Source organism: Haliaeetus albicilla, chromosome 13 (assembly GCF_947461875.1).
Source record: "Haliaeetus albicilla chromosome 13, bHalAlb1.1, whole genome shotgun sequence".
NCBI lineage: Eukaryota > Metazoa > Chordata > Aves > Accipitriformes > Accipitridae > Haliaeetus > Haliaeetus albicilla.
In genome coordinates this window covers 40,446,522-40,468,340 of record NC_091495.1, presented here as the reverse complement: position 1 = coordinate 40,468,340, position 21,819 = coordinate 40,446,522, and the positions used below count along the sequence as shown (strand labels likewise).

The following is a 21,819-nucleotide window of genomic DNA, read 5'->3' as shown; positions in this document are numbered from 1 at the left end:
ATTACATTTGAAAGAACATTTAGATAGAGCAGCTTGACTCTTTTCCTTCTGCCAAGTAATTAAACAAATTTGACTTAATTTGTTCTGAAGCACAAACTCATTCCATTAAGCAAGTGTCAAGTTTTCAGAGACAGTTTAAACTCACAACTCTTACTCGTTTCCAAGTGGAGTTGCCATTATGCCACATCTTAGAGAACATAACAGGAGAAGAGTAAAAACAAGTCCCAAAACAACAAAACTGCTGCAGAAAAATCTTCGTAATCCTTTTCTATAATCATTCCCATAAAGGAAACTTCCATTAAGAAAGCATGGTAATGTCTGCTCTTAAGTGTTTCTGGACAGCTAAGTCTTACTTGCACTGAAACAGTGATGGCACAGAAGAAAGAAAAAATAAATCCATATATTACAGATGCTTTTGATAACCTGATCATTGAACTTAACAAGGCCAATGACTCTGTGTTCTCCACTGGAGAAGTCCTGTCTAGTCTGCTGTCCTGGCTCTGGATTCTCCAGAGTACACAAACAAGTTGAATACAGATAGGTTGTAAAACTGGGCTCCAGCAAGACAAATGTGAAATTAAGAAGGGAGGAAAACTTCTGTTGAGCAAAGAATCAGCTATTTCAGAATCAGAGGCAGCACAAGCTACAACACTTACGCAATGGACTGTTAAATCAGAAAAGGGCAAACTTTTGCCATCAGTTAAAATTAATGACCCCAACTGTAATGAAGCTGACACTCAGACTTCAATTTATAACTCGATTTCTGTGCTTAACTTTGTGATCAGATAGGGCCAGGGCACATCTTACAACCGCGGATAAACTCCATACATACCCAGAGAAGAGAGGCTACTTCTTGGCTCCTCGCATCCATATTCCTCAAGCTAGAAAAGCTTTGCCACAGCGCAATGACACAGGCAGGCCCCAGCTATGAACTCATTGCCATCTTCTTTCCTCAAGCTTTAGTAACAGCTTTCCCTCCTCCTTCCCTTCCACCCTCATTAGCTCTAAAGGAAACACTGTCACATCCATCTATCACACAGTGCTTAAAAAGCCAGAAAATTAAAAACTATATGTATCAGAGTTCATGTTTCAGCCATCAAAGCCACCAAATATTGACTTTGTAATAGACAGCCATTCTAACCCAAGTATCTAACAAATTATAGGTTATGCATATTATGTGAAGGTTATGAGGTCAGATCTGACCTCAAATATACTGGAAGCTACGTACTAGCATTCTTAGCAAGCTTTTTAAAGTTGCTGCCGCTATTACTGTATTAAAAATGTTATTCTCCTTTGGCCTTTTTTCTAGGCAACATTGTAGAGAGACCACTGGTCTTGCATTCTACTGATTAATGCAATTAAATGCCTTTTTATTAACCCTTCTATTAGCTTAGTTTAAGCGAGCTTTCCAATATAAATATTGCAACACTGTTATTAACAGGAAGAAAACAGAAAGTGAAACCTCCCATTTCTTTCAGGTTTGTTTTCTACACTTTTAGTGAAGTTTCCGCATTCCATGACAAAAGTTAGTTTTCAAAATTTGAGCTCTAAAGCCATTCAAAAAAAACCAAAACCACAAATCCACACCCTAGGTACTACCGTACACAAATTGATACTGTCCTCAGCCACAGACATGATTAGAATCCATACCTGTCAGCTTGCAGTCCACAGTGGTTAAACAATCATTTAAGTTTTGAACAGCAAGATTTTCTTTAGCTTTAACCGTGGTGCCTGCCACAAGAAAGCAGACAGAAAGGGAGGGAGGGAGGGAAAAAAGGTCCTCAAACTACACTTAGAGCCACTGTCAACTTGTCCTTGGGTATTTTGGAGGAGGACCAGAAGCATGCAAAGCTGCTGTTCCAATTTTGCAAGAACCACACAGGGCTCCGTTGCATTAAAGTGAACCTTAAAGCCAGAAATATAGCTAATAAAAGGAAAAATGCGACCAGCTTGATACATTAACCACCCTTCCTACGGTATCACAGGGAGACATTACGAAGCATAACAAAAACTCAAAAGGATCACACGGAAGCTAAACTTGCACTTTGATTAGACAGCTGGCTTTCAACAATCTCCAGCGTGAATTGTGGGAGCTGAACACACAGGAAGAGGGGAGAATTTCAGCTCAACAACTTCATTACAATCAAGCATAATACCAACCTTGGGACCTCTCTCCAGAATCTCGGCATTTAAATTTCAGCATGTCTTGCAGTAGGATATCAAGGCTCTGGGGTTTGCACCTTAAGATTTATCCTAAGTCAGCTATAGCTGGCAACGAAACAAAACTTCTCTTTGCTCTTTGGGTCACGAAATCAGTAGGGTACACCTTCCATAAAATCAGAAATGGACATTCTCACAATTTTTTGGAAACCATCCTGACCGGCTTGCTGAAACTGAAGCTAGTTAACCTGGTTACAGTGAAGGCTTCCCTGAACTCCACCCACTATGACTCCAGCAATACACAGTACAGCTGCTAACCTGTCAGGAAGCATAAGGCTAGCAAGTCATCTTTCGTAACATGAAGTACAATACTTCAGAACAGCTAAGGAAGTTAAGGACAGACTATTTCCTGACTTCTGCATTTCCAGTTCCCTGTAAAAGCCACTTGACCGTAAACATATATATATACATATATAAAGTTCATTACTATTACACTCGTGTCACCATGTCCATTTTAATGAAGAATTATTTGCGAGCACCTGCCACACAACCACAACTTCTTCAATATTTGTACTTAATTAAGGATTTAGTTTGATATGTAATTAAAATAAAGGTTACAGAATTTAAAGTCTGCTGGGGAAAAAAAATTATACTACATTTAACAGTAGTTTTGAGTTCAAGCTTTAAAATATACTTCCTGAAGAATTTAAAATTAAACTTTAAAAAAACAGTTAGAGCTTTCTTGTTTCCATAAGCCATCTTTCAGCTTGTAAACGACAGGAGTCTTTGAAAGTGCATCATTTGCCATATGCTGCAGCTAATAAATAAAACCAAGTCACTTATGTTTATACTGATTTTTGGGCCTTTGGAAGTTAATTTGAACCACAAGTCAAATGGGGAAATAATGCAAACTGTAGTTACTGCTTTTCTAAATATAACATTAATCTCACTTGTAAGTCAGAGCATTCAAGATCTATTAAAAAAAGAAAAAACCCTAGGAATTACATAAGTGACAAGGCCAACCGCTTGCAAAAGAAAAATTTTAACTCATGATCTTACAGGCTGTGTTGTGCAAACAGGAATTTATGGCCAAAGAGATTTAGAAGTCAGCGGGACTTTCCTCAAAAAAGATCGCAGAAGAAATTTTGCTCTCTAGCACAGTGATTGAGCAGCCCAGAGAAAGCACGATTCCTCTAATGATCCCCAATCCCAGTAAAAGAAAATAACAAGTACTTTTTTTGCAGTCACAGAGGCAGCCATCTTAGTGTAAGATGGCATTTGTCATTGCCAGCTTAGAAAAGTTTTAGGCAATTTCCAGTATTATTTCAAACACAAACCCCCTCTTTACTTGGTAAGTAAGCATGCACAAATATTCAGATTTCTTATTCTTCTGCTTAATAGAAGCTGGGAAGATTGGGAAAATTACTTGATCTTTATCTAGTACTTAGATCTTCAAAGAGTACAAACATTAATTAATTCTCACAACACCTCCCTGTGGAATGCAAGTATCACATTCCCCATTTTGCAGATGAGGAAAAAACACAAATCAAAAGCTGAGTGACAGGAAAATCTTAACTATCTTGGAAAACAATTCCAGCAAAGTATTTAAGAAGCCTGGATTCAGCCCTTCTTAAAAGTGTACTGAACAGTAATCTCAAACCATAGTTTAATCCTGAATCTGGGTATCTGAGTGCACATTAAATGTATACTTACTTTGCTCAAGTTGCATACAGCAACACTGAGATACTTCAGTAAGATTGCATTCACATCTCCCTGCCTAAGGAGTAGCTAAAAAGTCAGAAAACGTTCAGTAAAAAAATATTGCTCTTACCTTCTGCTACATCATCATCTACAGCGCCTTTCACCTGAGAAAAACACCACTGAATGTCATTTCCTCCTCCAGCTCCTAAAAAAGACAAACAAAAAAAATGAGACCCCCCCCCACAGCAACACAAAGAGCACACAATAGTTACCAACTGAAAATTTCAGACAACATTGTACACGCCTACTTCCTCAGCAATGCTGTCGGCACAATTACAAATTGCCCCTCCCCACCTTTTTCCTTTACAGATATTGTTTTTGTCATTAGTGGCTTGCCAGCGTTCAATGCAACGTTTGTCAAAAACAGTGTAAGCGTAAGCAGTAACAGTGATAAAAGCCTCTATCACCAAAAGCTCGCTGGACTAAATAACATTGCTAGTGCTAACTTTAGCTGCGCATTTAAAATAAGAGTACGTGAACATCTTATTTCACACGACACTCCTTCCTACTTTTAAGTCGGGACCCTCCACAAACACACACACACACACAAACCGTAACCGTCAGAAAAAGCTGTACGTTTTTGGAAAATTTCAATCATCCATTCAATATAAACCAAGCATGCTATTCATTTCCTTCTTTTACAAAAACGTTGAACTGAGCCTACATACTAAAGGCTAAAGAAAAAAAATTTTACCACAATTTTAGAGTCTCTTCGCAGAAGTAACGAAAGCAATTATCAGCCTTAAAAAAGCAGCAAATCCGAGCAGAAAAGCAAACAAGCAATCTGATGTTAACAAGTTCTACTACCATAGAAAACGGATCGAAGAGAAAACTTCAGGAACATTACTGCCTCGGCGGAAGGCAGTGATTCATTTGAACCCTGCCACCAAAACACACAAAAAATCACCACCCATTTCTTTTGCATTTCATTCTGAGCAAATCACTGCAGGGCTGAGTACATACAGGAAGAGACTGAAATGGGCTTGCCTTTTTTTTTTTTTTTTTTTTTTTAAAAAGCCACTGTCAAAATGGAACTTTTCCTCAACACAATTCAAACAGGCTGAGCAACAGATGGCATTTACACATTAATCCAGAGCTCTGTTACGGCTTTTGGGATAACAAAGAATAAAGAAGGGACTTCTTCCCTCTTCTGCGCTAAGTTACAGAGGGAAAAAAGTCAAAGACAAGGAAATCAGAATCACGAAAATCATCTTTCCAAAAAGGACCAAGTATCTCAGAAGGTTAAGAGAAGTGCTGGAACACAATCAGCGACCAGTTTGCATTTTTTGCTTGCCTTAATTTCTATTCCAAAGGATTAGAGACACACAAACTACATAACCTGACAAGGTGAAGGCAAGTACAAGCATCCACCTATGCAAGAGATGTCAAAATGCTTTTTGCAGATACATTGGAAAGGTTTGCTATTGCCCAAAATCTGTACAACCCATTTTCTTTCCTCTCTCCAACCTCTTCATTTGTCATTTAGCAGCTGGCACCATGAAAGCACTTAAAGGGGACAGCTTGTAAAAAAAAAAAACCACAACCAAAAAAAAACCCCCAAGAAAACCACACTGCTCTTTCTACTTAAGCCTATAATTCTATTTTTCATACAATTTACCTGAATCAAGTTGGCACTTCCCCCCCCCCCAAAAACAAAAAGAGAAGGGTGGAGCATGGGCATATAGCGTAGGGGAAAAAGGCAAAGCACAAACCTAGTACAGCCTCTCAAGCTTGCTCCTCCAAATGCAAAGCGCTGAAAAGACAATTCATTTGCAGAGGAGGGGGATAAACGTAATCGCAAGGAAAACTAAGGAGGAAGAAATACCTTATGCATACACACTTCTAGCCTACCAAGAGCACTTTAGGATGCAAAATGGGGAGCAAGCAGAGGAAGGAATGAGAAAGAAAACACAGTGAGACCTGTGTTATTTAATGACATCCTGTACCCAATTTTACTCTCGTTTGCAGACGCTTAAAAGCTGCACCCTACAGAAGGGTGCAATTCTACTCTCGACACAAGCACGTCTGCGCCCTGGAACACCTCTCCGTGCACAGCAGCACTTCTTCCACAGTCCTCACTAACTCCACCTGAGAAATAAATGCAACATACGAGCACGTATACAAATTCAAAAAGCCCGGGGGGGTGGGGGGGGGGGCAAAAGACCCACCCTGTCTGCAAGCCTCCTGCATACCGAACTTCAAAATACACGGCTTCCCCCATGGAAGCCCCTCCACCTCGCTTCTCTCGTGCTTTCACCACCACCCCCGACAAGGGAGGGAAAGGAAGAAGGGGTGGGTGGGAAGAAAGCACGGTTTCCCAGAAGGGAGAGGGGGGGAAAAAAAAAAAAAATAATAGAAGACCAGGAAGGCGCAGGCGAGGCGGAACGGGAGAGCGGGGCCGGGGAGGGAGCGAGCGAGGCAGGGGCAGTCGGCACGCCGGCAGCCGGGGCTCGGCAGAGGCAGCCGGCAGGCTGCGAGGCGTTCCGCCGGCGGGGGAGAAACCCCCGGCGAGCGGGGGGCAGCCGGGGGAAGGGAGGCGGCGCTGCCCCCGGCCGGCAGCCCCGTCCGTCCGTCCGTGCGCCCGTCCGGCGGGCAGGCCGCTGCCGCAGCCTCACCTGCGCCCCCCCCGCCCGGCGGCGGCAGGGGCCGGTGCCCCGCGGGGGCAGCCTCCCCTTACCTGCCATGTTGGGCTGGCGATAGCGGCGGCGGCGGGTCGGGCGGTCTCGGCGCTGCGCGGCGGGGCCGCCGGTGCCGGGCGGGGGGCGGCGGCGGGGGGCGGATGGCGGCGGATGGCGGCGGGGGTGCGGCCGGCTCCCTTCCTGGGGCTGCCCCCGCTCCGCGCCTCGCTCCGGCCCCCCCCCGAACGCTCCACTTTCAAAATGGCGCCGGGCGAGCTGGGGGTGACGTCACCCGCCGGCGGGGAGGGGGGCGGGGCGGGGCTCCGGAGAGGGCGGGGCGGCGCGGCGGGTCCCTCGCCGCCCCCCGTAGGGCCGGGCCGGGTCGCCGGCACGGCGGGCGGCGGGCATGGCGGGCTGCCGCGGCGCTGCGCTCCGCGCCCGGGGTCGGCGGCGGCCGCCGGCCCTTTTCCGGGGGCTCGTCCGCGGCAGGGAAAGCCGCCTCCGAGGGCCCCGACCCCCGCCGTCCCCTGCCTGCTCGGCAGGGTGCTTTGCAGGCTCTGCCTTCGTTTCGCTCGTTCGCTGAATTTTCCCCCCCCCTCGCTTGGCATCGTTCGGTTTTGGGGTTTGGGGTTGTGGGTTTTTTTCTTTCCTCCACTCCCTCGCTTCCTTCTCCTGCCATTTCCTCATGCAGCAGTTCCTCGTTGTAGCCACATAACCTGTTTGATGCACGTTTTCCACCCTCTTGGATGCTTTCCATACCGTCTGCAGGCTCGGTCTCTCATTTCACTGGAGAACCCAAGTGCGTCTTTGCCATTCTCATTGCTATTCCCTGCGTACACCCGGCCGCGCTCCCGAGCCATTTTTAGCCTCCATCCACCTTTCACACTGGCAGCCAGCAAGAGCTACAAAGAAAGACTTCCAGCCGAGCCCAGCTTGGCACAACTCCCGCTGGCTCGGAAAGGATGAAGGCTCCTTTTTAGCTTACTGGGTCCCAGCTAAAGTCTCAGCTGTGGTTAACGTACAGGACTTGGATAATTGATTCAGTACAATCTATTTAAGATCTTATGAAAGTCATCAGTTTCCCTTCACAGATGTTTGTGCAGACGTTTTCTTTCTTCTCAGGCTGGGTAGAGCTTGCTAATCCAGATTTCGCTTGGAGATTCATGAGCTCATCCTGCAAACCCAGCGCTGCCACAAACTCCCAATGTGCCTTGAAATAAGTCTCCTAAATCATCCCATACACTAATTTTTGTATTTCCAGCTCAAAACACCTAAGAGGCTGCTTTTCTAAACAAAAGACCAGTGAATTCCTAGTCAAGTACAGCACAAAACACGGAACTGTGGAAATTTAACACACAAATTGCAGTCAGGCTCCCGATGTTTCAGAGTAAACACCAGAAACCCACAACTGGGCCAGAGTATAGGCTACTTTGGACAAATGCGGGTTTACCTCTACATCCCCGATAAAGATTGCACATGCAAATAGAAATCAATCTTTGAAACAACAATAATGTTTGAAAGAGCACTCAACACATACGGGGCATTCTAAAGAACTGCAATTCTCCTAAGTTTGGGAATATCTGGAACCGAGTATTTTGCTTAGTCCGTTTTGAGAGCAATCCAAAAAAATTCTGAAGGCAAACACTGCATGTTTGAAAACATCCACAATCAAAAAAGGGTCTTTTTGGATCACTACAGCACTAAGGCCCTTCTCTCAACACCCGGTCCACATTTCCCAGAGCTCAAGAACAAGTTCACTCAATTCTACAAATTTGTGGCCATGTTTAGTTGATACCAAATTTGGAATGAAAGCTGGCATTCTTCTCTTTTCAGGATTACTTAAAAAATCCTTTTCAACCCTAAACAGAATTGGCCTGCAACCATTTAGCAGGAAAATTTGCAAATAAAGTCCAATTCATCCATTGCCTTCTGTACAATTACTGCAGAATTTGGCCCTCACATGGTATAATGACCATTGTTTCAAGAACTTCTGTTGCTAAAAAAAAAAGAGGGGGGGGGGGAGACCTGCAATTAGCTCTGTAATATAAATTAATGAAGCTTTAGCACATAACTTATAATTAAAACAAAATCCTACTTAGAAAAAAATTGAATATCGTGGTGCCAGAAGGATGGATCATAATTCCAACATTTCAGGTTTTTGTTTTGAACTAACTGAGCTACAGAATATAATGAAGTATAATAAATAATTAACATTAAATCACAGCCAGGGTAATTAGTAAGACATCTTGGGAATCACAAGCTTTGCTTGGGTGTTCACTTGCTTGTTAATTCAGACAACACAAGTATTCACACTAGTATGAATGGTTAGTGCAAATTAGCAAGAGTGCATTTTGCAGGTCTGATTCAAAGTTTATTAGCACATACTTATACTCCTTTGATTTCACTGGAGTTTAAGCATTTGTTCAGGTGCTCTGGGGAGATAACAACTGTATTATGTTAAAGTCATACACAACCACCAACAGCACAAAGCTTTAATGAACATTTATCTATTCCAGTCATGCTTTAATTACTAATTCTTACTCTACAGACAAACACCTTCAGCTCAGACTAAAGAACATCTCCAGGAAACGGGAGGGACATACAGGGACAACCATCCACATAAAAGCATTTCTGGTTGTATTTGTTAAAGGCCAGTGAACTACAGCAGAGCGGTCAGCTCACAGCAGCGTGGATCAGGAGCTGTAGAAGTGAGAACAACTTAAAGATCAAAATGTAAAATGTGACTGGGAGCCAATATATATATAAACGTCAAATCACTGATCAAACAACTACGGCCTCAAAGAACAACTCTATCAGCAATTCATTTTGTATCTGCTTTAGTTTCCCAGTAATTTGACCCGTTAGACAAGACTATAATGAATTACAACAATTCAGTTTAGAAATAAAGGGAGTAATTATCACCAAAATTACCACTGGAATTTAGTAATAACTGAGCCATCTGAGGTCACATGCAGGTTAACATCAGGGCAATGTAATTCCCTACAGTGTTCTCTTCTTTGCTTCGTTCTCTCTAGCTTGAAGCGTCTCAGCAAGAGGTTTCCATTGCTTTTTGGGAGAGCATTTCACAGTCTAACAGCCCTCACTCCTAGAAGATGTTTGCTAATATTCACCCCGTGTTTCCCCATTCTTAATTTCACATAATTGTCTCTACCTCTACTTGTGTAGCCACTTAATTAACAACCATTATCAAAACAGTGCTGAGTCACATCTTAATACTGCCACATGGAAGTTCATCCCTAGCAAAAGGTCAGGCAGACCCTGATTCTGTAATGAGTTTCAGGCAAACTCACAGGGTAAACTACGTGTGGTGCAAGTCCCAACCCATCTAACCTTTTCACGTTACGCCAACACCAGCCTCACTCAAGCGGGTAGGTCCTTAATGCTATTTGCAGTGTGCCAGCTGCCATGCCAGGAAATCTGTGAGCATGCAGAACTTTCATTTGCTTTTTCTGACAGTCAGGCTTTACCCGGCACAAGTTCATTTTAACCAGGTCCCACCTGCAAAGCCCCAACTGCCAGTGGCCAGATATTTTTACCTAAAACCAAGGTTTAAACAAAGGTTTAAGCATTTCCAGTTCCTCCCTCTCTAACCTAAACTTGAACACTACAAAGACATATATTGCACCCTACTTCACTGGAACAGTTCCAGTGAAGTCACTAGTTTTTATTTTTGGAAAGGTAAAAAATGAAATTAAAGCTTCTAGCAGCTCTGAGCATCTGTACTGTTGGGGAAATACTCTGAAATGGCATAAAATGTCATCCTCCCCTGATCAGTCACTGGGCAGTTTTAAGTATTAACCATGATAAAAAGAAGACATGGTACATAACTTTCAGTTCACTTTGCAACTGCAAGTAATTTTCTAGAGAGCCATTTCCCAAACAAAACGTAACAGTACTATCCAATGGTTCTCTAACTGAGTGCCCGGAACTACTCATCATTGAGCAAACTTATGCAATGGAAGCTCACTAATTCTGGTAAACAAGCAGCTTGTGTCATCTCAAAATTGTGAAGTTCATTGGATTCAACCTCTGCTATTACAAGGGAAGCCTCAGCATTTTTTTTCAGAAATTACTATGGCTTTTTTTCTTAACTTTAGCCTGGTGCAAGCAAGCAGAAAAGCTAATTAGGCTTGGAAAGAATTTCATATGTTCATTAAAGTAGTAGTTTGCAAGACAGGTTTAAAACCAGCTCGAAAGTTGATTTGTTTAGAGCAGGTCTAAATTGCAATGATCAAAACCACAATTTGCAAAATATTAGCTTAATGGATTATTTAAGCACAATTTGTACAGGATTCATATACCTGAATTTTAAAGCAAGTGCAAAAATACATGCAAGGATACAGGGAAAACAAGGCTTCTGGAAAACAAGAAAAAAGGTCTTGGAGATAGACAGGAAGCACCTGTTTGGAGGGAGGAAAGCAAATATTTTTCAACTAGGAGGGCTTGTTTGGGAGGGTAGCAGGTATACCAGTATTTTGGGGTTAAAAATTAAGAAAAGAGGGATAACTTGAAATGCATAGAAAAATTATGTTCTTATTAAGTCTCTTATTACAATTTTTACAAACTGTAGTTAGTTCTATGGGAGGATGAGTCCAGCCAAAAAATAAGAGAACTGTTATGGGAAGCTAACAATCCTACTGAAACTAAAACTGCAGCCATAGGAGAAGATAGGAGATTCACAAGACCTAGATTCAGCTCTTCCTGCAACTTAGTAGCTGCAATTAACAAAGCACATAGTTCAGGATAACTTGGCACTTTGAATCTTCCACCTCAGGATAATTTGGACATAACTCGGAACTCTGAAACCTACTAGCAGTAAGAAAAACAAACAAAAAAAAGAAACAAAATGAGAACAGTCATCCTAAACTAAGCACCATGAACACAAGGCAAGGCACTCAGAAAGTGTTTTTCTTCTAACAAGAATGATTAAACACTGAACTACATTGCCAAAAAAATCTGCAGCACATCCACTACCAGGCACTTTTAAGAGTGGATTAGATAACCATCTACTGGGAATAGTCTAACTAGAGCTGCTCCCTGCCTAAGGGTAAGAGATGTCTTAGTCTTTTCTAGCCCCAGTTTTCACTGTTCTACAGAGAAACTACATCACATTCTTTGGCTTGAAAATGCAAGTTCTTTGTACCAGTGACAAAATCAAGATACACCAAAACCAGTAAATCCATACTCAGAGAATACTTTTAAAAGTATTAAGATTCCCTTCTTCTATTAGTCTTTAGAACAGGGATAATTAACATTCCCCAGTCACTTTTAATACAGTGAGATCAATGAGAGGAACATAACAGCAATACTAACAATTATAACAAAAGGTTATCTTGGGGGGGGGGGGAGATAACACCCCTTCACAACCAAACTTAACTGATAACATGCTGCACCTCTAAAAAGCACAGAGTAACTCAGAGGTGAGAAGAGCCTTAGTCATCACCACCTTTAGGAGGCACATTGCAGGAAGGGGAGGAGCTAGGATAGGAAACTGCAAAGGGCCTTGAATAGTTTTCGTTTGGGGTTGGTTGTTTTTGTGGGTTTTTTTAAACCTCCAAATTTTTATGGTCTATACACAGAAATGTTTCTTTTTGGGGAAGCGTTGCAGTGTTATTGAGGGAACAGAAGTGTTCATTTTTCCTTACTAATAAGCATACATAGGTGATCTAAATAAGTGAGAGAGAAGCCTCAGAGACTTTTATGAAACAATTTTTCTTAACAAAAGCAGGAAGTTGAAAGCAAGTGTGTTAAAAACACTGCTGTCTATAGGATTTCCCTGTTATTTTTAACAGTGGGGTTTAGCATCTTATACGTTAGATACTAAGGTAAAGTACTTTTAAGCATTAATTAAGTTAACAAGCTATTATCCTTCACTATGAGCTCGAAGAATTACACCTGCACAGGTTTATTTCAAAAGGGATATGTAAACATAAGTCTTAGCTCAAGCCTTGTAGTTATCTTGTATGTATCACTGAAGCCATTGCTACCGAAACATACATAAAAAGCCAACCAATCTAAAAAGAGCACGATCAGCTCTTTGGAATCATGTTTTTGTACTTTGAAGAAGCCTGTAATTTTACTAGCATTTTGCAGTAAGAACTTAATGCTAGCTCTGTGTGGTGCTACTAGGGTGTATGAACTTATCACATCAACTATCCACCTTTGCCAGGAGAAATGTTCCTTAAAAACCATGGATTGTGGTAAGTTATGATTAAGTATATAATTTGGAATAAAATGCCACTGTAGTCTTTGAACTCAAGCATTCTTGCTCTTGATCCTAGGCTCTAGTCAAGTCTTGTACTTTCAATCAGCTTGGTGTTGCTAATTTCTCATGGTGTTTAAAGGGTGTGAACAGATTGATGTCCTAAGCCCTGGAATCATAGAAAGACATAAGAAATTCAGCTGATATTTTTCATGCTAGGTAACTAGCATGATTGGCTTTAGTAATTCATTAACTTACTCCTTGAAGTATGCGTTCACTCACCTTTTGGTTTCATTTTTCATTAACAAGACCACAATATTTCTAGGGTATTTTTTAAGTGTTTCAAACTTTCTTTAATTTAGCAAGCACCATTCAAGTATTTGCAGCTGAAACTGTTCTGAAACATTCTTTGCTTGCTTTGCTTTGTCACACAGTTCTTCTGGTAACAGGTTTGTAAGGATCTGAAGGTAATGCCAGGAATGAACTGTGAAGGGAAGGAAGGGAGGCCGAAATAGCAGAATGAATTGTTCCATTCACATGGCTTTTCTGCTAGGGAATAAGTTAGCATTGTAAACAGGAGAGAGGTGTGGTTTGCAGATCGGACAGGAAATCCTTAGTTCTAATCCTTGCTGTGTTGTTGATTCCCTTGGAGACGTGGAGCAAATGCTTTCTGTTCCTATTTTTTTAATTGGAAATAAACTGGGAATGATAGTACTTAACTAGCTCATAGGAGCAGTCTTTCAGTTAAAACATTTCTAATATGCTTTAAAAACAGCTTATGGCACACAGGCTTGAAATCAACTTGGCTATTGTCTGAGGCCATTTCCTTACCCTGCTTCGAGGACCAGGGACCTTTGGGGGCCCAAGTCACCACTGCGCATGTATAGGCTTTGCTTTTCTCACTTGTAACAATGCAAAACAGATGCTTTACCAGGGATATAAGGAAACGCAGCCTCACAACCAACCATTGTCTGGTGTGAATTGTGGTCAGGCATCGTGTGGTCTGTCACCCTTAGTACGCGCTGTGGCTGCATTTAGCCCTGTTGTAAACAGATTTCTTAACTTTTTTCCCTTGGGTTGCAGGGAGCGCACCTGGGACTGAAGATGTGTGAGAAGGGGTTATGGCTGAGGAGAGTATGTTCCTTAGGAGGACTCTTCTGTGTGTCAGGCCCTCATTAGAAGCCACACACTCTGGTTGTTGAGCAGTGTGGCAGTCTTGTGCCCTGAGACCCCATGTACCAGATGCAGCTGTCTGGCAAGCCGTTCAGCTGTGTCTGATGTGAAGGGCCCTGGAACCAGCAGATGATGGTGCTGGGCTGGGAATACTGCAGAAGCATAGAAACTGGAGGTGTGACAGCCCTGCGTGGAGTCGCAGCAGAGAGTCAGCTTTTTTTAGTGTGGATTCTCTGTATCTATGTAAACGACCATGTAAGTGATGAATCAGACTTACAATTTTATCATCCTACTTTTAATCAGGGAGAACATGCAGTAACATGGTCTACTAACAGCAGCATGGAAAGGTGAAAGTCCAGAGTCCTAAAAGGTATGCCTTCACCTCAGGTTTCTCACTTTTTCTGTAACAAGTGCTTATAGCTAGAGTTTCACAGTTACTGAGCATGCACAACTCATGCTAGTCCAGGGGAGCCTATGGAAATGTTTCTAGAACTGAGAGACAACTTTCTTCCACCACATAGTTAGAGAAGGAAAACTCATTAAACAGTTGCCTGTTACTTACTAAACCTTGTTGGCTTTTCACTTAGATGCAAGCATTTTGAATTGTCAAAAATGCTGATAACTGTTGCTGAAATTTAGAGAAGAACTTTCTCAGTATTCTTATTTGTAACTACTTTTATTTAAAAAACAATTTAATCCTTGCCCTGAAAAGCTTTGTAAACTGGGCTTAGTTTGAAAGACATCTCACTCTGAGAACCTAAAGAAACTTTGTCCTGGTTTGCATATCATTTGTGCTGAGCATGACATGGTATCCTGAATTTAACCGTGAAGTTTTACGTGTGTAGAACACTATTCTCTTTGATTGCTTAGTTATAAGAATCCACCTGACCAGTGGGAATCTCCCTAGTTAGTCCAAATACATCTTCCAATGTTTGCAGGATCTGTTTTTCCCATGCTTCTCCATCCCTTCTTATATATTTTCCACATATTCCCCTACTTCACTTCCTCCCCTTCCCCTTCAACATCCAAATCATATCTTTGATCCTCAGAGAAGTAAAAACAGAACAAAAGTTGCAGCAGGCCTGCCATTTTCTTTTTGTCTCCACTGTGCAAGTTACTCTGCATGGAAGCGCCAGTGCATGCAGATGACCAATTAACTCTCTTGTGGTTTTCAAGATCGGAACCCTGATCATTAAATTACATGCTCATGCTTTAGACAAAGTCAGTCTCAGCTTGCCAAGTGGGAAGCTAATTAGAAGATACCAATGAAAGAAACAGTTATTTGGAATTAAGCCTGCCAATATGGCTCAATATTACTGCCACAGACAACTGCTGCTATCCAGGAGGAAAATGTATCACTTTCTTCAAAGATCCCAGAACTGCAATTCATTCAAGATCTGCAGTAGAAGAAACGGCTTGACGTACCTGTGTAGAGTGAACCCCTGAGAAATAGGAAAAGGGCAAGTTGTTTAACAGTGATACTTAATTGGCCTACCGTAGAGACTATTTAAAAATCCTAGACAACAGTAAGCCCTGAATTACTCTGCTTATTGACCTTCCCCCCTTTCCCTTTCAGTGCCTTTACCTTCGTGGCACTTACTTCACTACCTGGCATAGAACAAATTTTCCTTTGAGGTTCCCTGTACATACTGGTTTTGACATGATCTTGTTTCTTGCTTTCTCTGCCAGTAAACAGAGAGATCTGGGTACTTCTATCCCGGGGCGGGGGGGGGGGGAGAAAGCATTTATTTTTTAAACCAGAAGTTACCTTGTAAAAGACTCCAAGAGGGATGAAGGAATAGAAAAGTAAACAACTCCTTTACTGATAACTTGATTATCAATTAATTTAAACTACATGAATCCTGTTCTTGGGCAAACTCAAGTATGCAGAAGAATACTAGAAGTTCCTGCTTCTAAACCATGAGATGAAATTGTCCATTTCTATTATTGTTATTCTATTTATATTCTCTGTTGTTTGATTAAAACCAATATACCCTCAAAAGGGTAGTTTAAACATGACTCAGAAATGCTCGTAGTTTTGGCTAATAGCTGGTCTTTCCAAAAAACTTCAGTTCCAACACTCTGGTTTAGACTTAAAGCTGATCTTTCCTGGCATGCAAGCAGCTTAATTAGTAAGCAGGAGAAAAAAAGTGGAAATGTGGATTTCCACTCCCCCTCCCATAAGGCACTGGTATATTCTCTAGCTCCATCAAAATCTCTTTGCTTGTGTTTCACTGCTCTTTGTTTAGCTGTTGGTTACCCCAGCTGCACAAACACATGAGAGATGTGCTCCATTACCTCTTGAAAGTCAAGTCTTAGAGAGTGAACATGCACAACCCCAAAACCTTTTGGCACTGGGGCACCTCAGCTATTTATGATCTATAATTGGACTCCCACCTTCCCACCATTCTATCATCAAACACTGATTTCAGAGTCCTTGGAGGGGGGAGCTGGTGTCTTCCCTGACACAAGCAAAGACTGGGCACACGAACCTGAAATTTTCTTGATATAATCACTGCTGCAGCGTTCATTTAAATGTGAATATGCAAGAAAGCTTATTTCGGAACCAGAAATGTTATCACTAACATAGCACGAAAAGTAATAATGGTTTGAGTATGTTGTGCTTTTTGCCCACTCTCGCAGAAGTCAATATAGACAGATCTTCATTAGTTTCAGTGACGTTTAGATCAGGCTTTATGTACAGACCCTGCCGACAACTTTAAAAATCAGGTGTTGACAGGTGAGCAGGATGTTTTGCTGAAGTACAAAGAGGGAAATCTTGGTCATGATTCGTATATACATATATAGGTGTAAGTATCACCATTTGTCTTCAAGTAAGAACTATAGAGGTTCTAATACTTGCATGGCATATCTATTTAATAACGTGAAGTATAGGAAACAGGGACAGGTAGATCCAAAAGACATCCAGGTATCTTTGAACAGAACCATCCATATAAACTGTGTGGAATTCAGAGCATTGTCACACGAGGATACAAGATCCATTTGATGTCTAACAAGTCACTGCACCGAGATGCAATAATTAATCACATAACATTTGCCTAGTGTGTTGCATGCAAAGTGAAATGAGTTCATCTGAGCCACTAGTGCAAGGTTTAATTATTAAAAAGTGGTTCAGGTTGACTCCTTTCACTTTGCTTAACAGCAGATTGAGAGCTTGCATGGAGCTAGAAGTATTATTCCTAGCATTAAGCCAGGCCACTGGGTAAAGCTACGTTTCTGCAGTTTCCTTTTTTTTCCTTTATAGTTACATGCCCATTGCTTAAAACAAAATGAGGTTTACATATTCGTGCTCTATGTCTGTCTGCTTCCCCATAGTAGCTTTTGACTCAGTGATCAGTTCCAATTAGGTTTTGTAGTAATGGATGCTTCAAGGATATTCAACTGCTTACAACTTCAAGAAAATGAGATAGAGCTTCAATTTTTGCCTGCTCTGACAGAGGCTGCACAGTGAGTTTGCACCTTTATAAACTCCAGAGAATCCACTCTGGAAAAGTGGTGTTAAAATGTTTCATCTGTGGGAAACGCCTTAAAGTTTGCATCCTGCTAGGTAGCAGAGAATCCAACTATGAGGCATATATGTCTTGGAGACCAGACTTTACAAGCTCTCCTGCTTACAAAGCTGCTCGTTTCTGCTTTTGCTGTGTGTAGAGCCTCATCTACTTGCCTCCTGTTGGTGACACTGAATCCAAAACAGAATAGCCCTGAGGCAGAGAACTGCAAGGTTAGAATAAGTCAGTTTGTCGCATTCCATGTTCTATCGTAATTGCAGAAAGTTATAAGAAATAGAAGGCAAATGACAGATACTCTTTGAAAATACAGAGCTGTTTCTCCAGGAAAATCTGAGCCACAAAAGAGTGCACATAAATAATCAGTGCCAGAAAATTACCCTCTACCCAAAGAGAAAAAAAAAAATTCTAGTTGAGAGAAACTTCATCTTTCCAAAACTTGGTTACAGTCCAAACTAGACAGCAACTAGAAATATTTCCCACAAACTGGAAGTTCCCTGGACTCTGCAGCGACTCTGCGAAATCAACAAGCTTATCAAGTCGTTTTTCCAATGGCAGGCAGGAAATTACCAAGAACATCAATTCACCTAGCAACTACAGGGGGTTCCCATGATACCTGACTTCCCACAGAACTGCCAGGATAACTATCTTGCTGCTAAACATCACAAGCCTTTATGATCCGTGTCTCTAAACCAAGCTAAGCAAGGTAGTGGCTTCCATACCAAAGGGATCAGACACGTCTTCCTCCACAGACCCTGCAGAAACAAAACTCTGGTTCTTCTGATCAGTCCTGGGCAGTCCAGATTCAGCAGAAGGGAGGCTGTGATTGCATCGATGTTTCTGACAGTAGCAAAGTTCAGTGCTCTTGTTCACAAAACAGTTCTGTAGTTACATGGGCACACAAGAAGGAAGGGTGCAGGAACAATAGATCAGTTACAGGCAAAGCGTGAAAGTTCATGGAGCTGCAGCCTGCAATGCTTCAAATGGAACATCTGGGTTTCAGCAAAATAGCGCTTGGTTTCTCAGAGTGTGTTTGAGCAGTCCGTATCAATATTGTGAACACAATGGTGAGTTTATTCAGACACATTGATGGCAATTGTATTGTACCATACCCGGAGACAAAGCTAATTATAACATTTTATTTAAAGAAAGGATGTAATCTCCATGAAATGATGTAAGAAGGCAAGGTACAATGTTTTACTTTGATTTTTCCTAGTAAATGTTTCCCACAAGAGACTCAATTTTAGCTCATGTTCTGCTTGCCTCTGCGTGAGATCTTGAACTTGGTCTGTCACACTGCAAACCGGTGCCCTAATTAAATTTGTTGCTGGCCATCATCAGCAAAGGCTGTCTCTTTCTTTCTTTCTCTGTACTTTGCCAAACAACAACAAAAGGGTTTAGAAAGGCCCAGTTTTTTCACTACACTGTAAAGAAGTGTATTTCAAAGCCTGGAAAACTTTCCCTTCCACACAGCATAAGAATAAACTGTAAAACTCATAAAATCTTTTCTGCCTGCTATCACCCAACACTATGGGTGTTGACAGGCACATTCTTTAGGGATCTTCAGTAGAATGAGCACACAACAAAGTTGTTGCAATCAAAACTTTGTTTTACCTGGACCCTCTACAAATCAGGTCATTTTAAAAAGCAAGCATCCAATACCCTCTGCGTACCAGGTTATTTTAACACATTAACCATTACTTCAGTTTAAAGTACACATAAAAAACTCACTCAGTCCTCAGAGAAAGCACCTGACCGCGAAGAACCACAGCTCTACCACCTACCTACACCACCTAACAGTCTCACCGGCAGTTTGCGGATTTTATAGGCAGCATGCACGTGATGTGACACGTCCCTGTTCTGCTACATCAGTCATTCTGATTGGCCCGGTCGCTCGGGCCCCCTTTAAAGGAGGAGTGGGAGGATGACCTGCTGCCCGGCAGTTCCTGCCTCACAAGATGGTGGCCAGGGGGTTAGAAGTAGGAGCAGGGCCGCAGCACCGATACCGCTCGTAGTTCGGCGAAGGTCATTTAGCAGATCAGCAACAGAGCTTGGAAGTGAAGTCTTCTGATGTTCCTGCCTGGTGTCCTACCAAGAGAGCAGGAGAAGATGGAATTTTGCAGATGTTCCGAGTGGGTGAGTAGCCAGGAGCTCAGACCGAGGTCAGCTGAGCTGCAAGGTGCTGTGTGTTTCGTGAAATCCTTCTTTGACCTGACTTCAGCTGCAGGTTTTGAGCACTTGAAAAATCTATCTGTGGTCACTCAGATCACTTCGATAATTCATGGAAGAGGCAAGAAGAAATCACAAATTACGTATTCCTTTCCTCTTTCCTTTGCACCCTTATCTCTCTGCTCTCTTGCTCAAAAAGATCCTTTTATTTCCTAAGTCATCTATGTACCCACTTCCATTTTCCTCTTGTCTCATTTTTTGGCCATGTTTTTGCTCAGCGTTTGCATAAGGAGGCAATTGTTTGCTTAAAGGACTATATCTCTATTGTCCTTTCAGAACAGTAATGAGTACAAAACAACTGGGCTTTGGATCTGCCACAAGAAATTTGAACAGCCATCACAGAAAATGAAGCTGCAGTGTTAATTTGCAGAGGTGTTTTCTGCAGCTGCTTGAAATAGATTCCTTCTTTGCTTGCTGTTTCTTGTGATTTCTCTGTGTAGTGCCAGCATCAGCATAACTGTTGCAAGCAGCCTGGGTGTAGCACTAGTTTCATGCAATGTTGCCAAATTTACAGTTCCACAGAGCCTGGCCACTCCTTCCCTCCCAAGTCGTAGGAAGCCACTGACTTCAGTGTCTTGTTTGCCATCCACACAGCCTGGATTTTGTGATGCAGAGTGTGCTAAATAAAATGGGACTCCTGTGGAATAAGTACCTTGCTTTTGTTGTGACTGTGATGGGTGTTTTATTTACCAGGAAAGCCCTGTTGCCGTAAGAGAATTCTGAAATGTATTAATTCTGGATGCATCATGAAATTCCTCTGTAAGTGGTGTGACACTGGTCTTGAGGGGGAGGCTGGGGAGGCAATAAACAGTGGATTGGAAAATACCATCCACAGGGCCCAACCTGACAGTCATAAATTTGCATGAACTAGAATGATGTTTATCCAGTGTTACTCCCTGCATTTAGAAATGTGGTTTTGACCGTGAGACAACTCAAGCCAAGATCTCCATGAGGAGCATTCCAAGCCTAGGACTTCTGTTGACAGCAGTAATAAACCATCAAACCTTTGTTTTCCCAATGTCTGATGTCTCTAGGACTCCTAAAGAGGGTACAGCTGCATGCACTGTTAAATACTGTTATTGTTCCTCATTTTGTTCTGATACACATCAACAAAACAAAATAATCCAGGCTAGTGTTTCCACTTGCATCTTGTAAAAAATCATTCCAGGTTTGGTGAAGGTAACAAAAAGGGTAACAAAAGTTAACTGATCTTGGAAACAAGCTTCATTCCCCAGTGATCTGCAGAACGAATGATTATATGATGCTTTTTAAGCTGAAACTGCCTTTTTTTCTTTACAAGTTTTACTGATAGTACGATCTGCTTCACGTAGCACTGAAATGCAGCCATTTCTGGGACAGATTGTGAAAGCTGTTTAGTGAAAAAGATTGCAGCACAGATCAAAAAGGGACTGATCTATAGTTTATAAAAATCAAGGTTAAGTTCTTCCTTCCTTTTTTCTAAAAACAGGAACAATAATGGCTGCTTTAGCTAGGTTCATGCATTTGGGTTATCTTACTGCACCTAACATCAAGGAGCCTGACTTCTTTTTGCTACACAAATAACTCTATAATTGCTATTTACTAAGACAGACCTGAAATTCTTTTGGATCTATGTGTAAAATGTACGCTGGATAGGATTTTATGTGATGTCAGAAAAATTGTAAAAGAAAATAAAATGAAAACATCATCTAAAACTACCTGGGAAATTCAAGGTAGAGGAGTAATCACCCTTTGTGGACTTCGGCCAAGAACAAAGAAAATAAAACTCTGAACAATTGTTGCTAAGATATGCAGTTATCCTAAGCTCTTTAGAAATACTTAACATGTGAAGTCATTGTCCCTTTAAATGTATACAAGTAGTCAAGATCTTGTTTTTTAATTCCCATCTGAGAAGGTGTAGAATTTCGAGGGATGTGCCAAGCGTGAGGACATGATGCTACATGGCTCCAAGCAGAATGGACGCTTGCTTGGTTATTTTTGGACACATGAGTACTTTAGTCAATGACGCTAGTGTTGCAGCTATAACAAAGAGAGGCTTCTGTTTTGTTGTGGAGATAAAACTTGAGTGGATTCATGGAGGAAGGGAGGAAAAGAAGAGGAAAACTGAATGGCATGACCCATATCGTGT

At 41.8% G+C, this 21,819-nt stretch overlaps 1 protein-coding gene across 3 annotated transcripts in view; it reads right to left on the bottom strand.

Annotated features, from left to right (window-relative positions):
- The window catches only part of PPP2R2A (protein phosphatase 2 regulatory subunit Balpha), a 40,538-nt gene extending 33,732 nt beyond the window's left edge, over nt 1-6,806 (bottom strand). Inside the window, exons 1-2 of one of the 3 annotated variants that reach the window (XM_069801078.1) lie at nt 6,599-6,806; nt 3,992-4,066 (exon numbers count right to left, since the gene is read on the bottom strand). In XM_069801078.1, the coding sequence (XP_069657179.1) occupies nt 3,992-4,066; nt 6,599-6,605 (82 nt within the window). In that variant the 5' untranslated portion in view covers nt 6,606-6,806. Of the gene's footprint in view, nt 1-3,991; nt 4,067-4,728; nt 4,781-6,089; nt 6,127-6,598 lie in introns of those variants that run through there. The other 2 variants (XM_069801077.1, XM_069801076.1) reach the window with 2 other exon arrangements.
- Between the last annotated feature and the right edge of the window lie 15,013 nt (nt 6,807-21,819).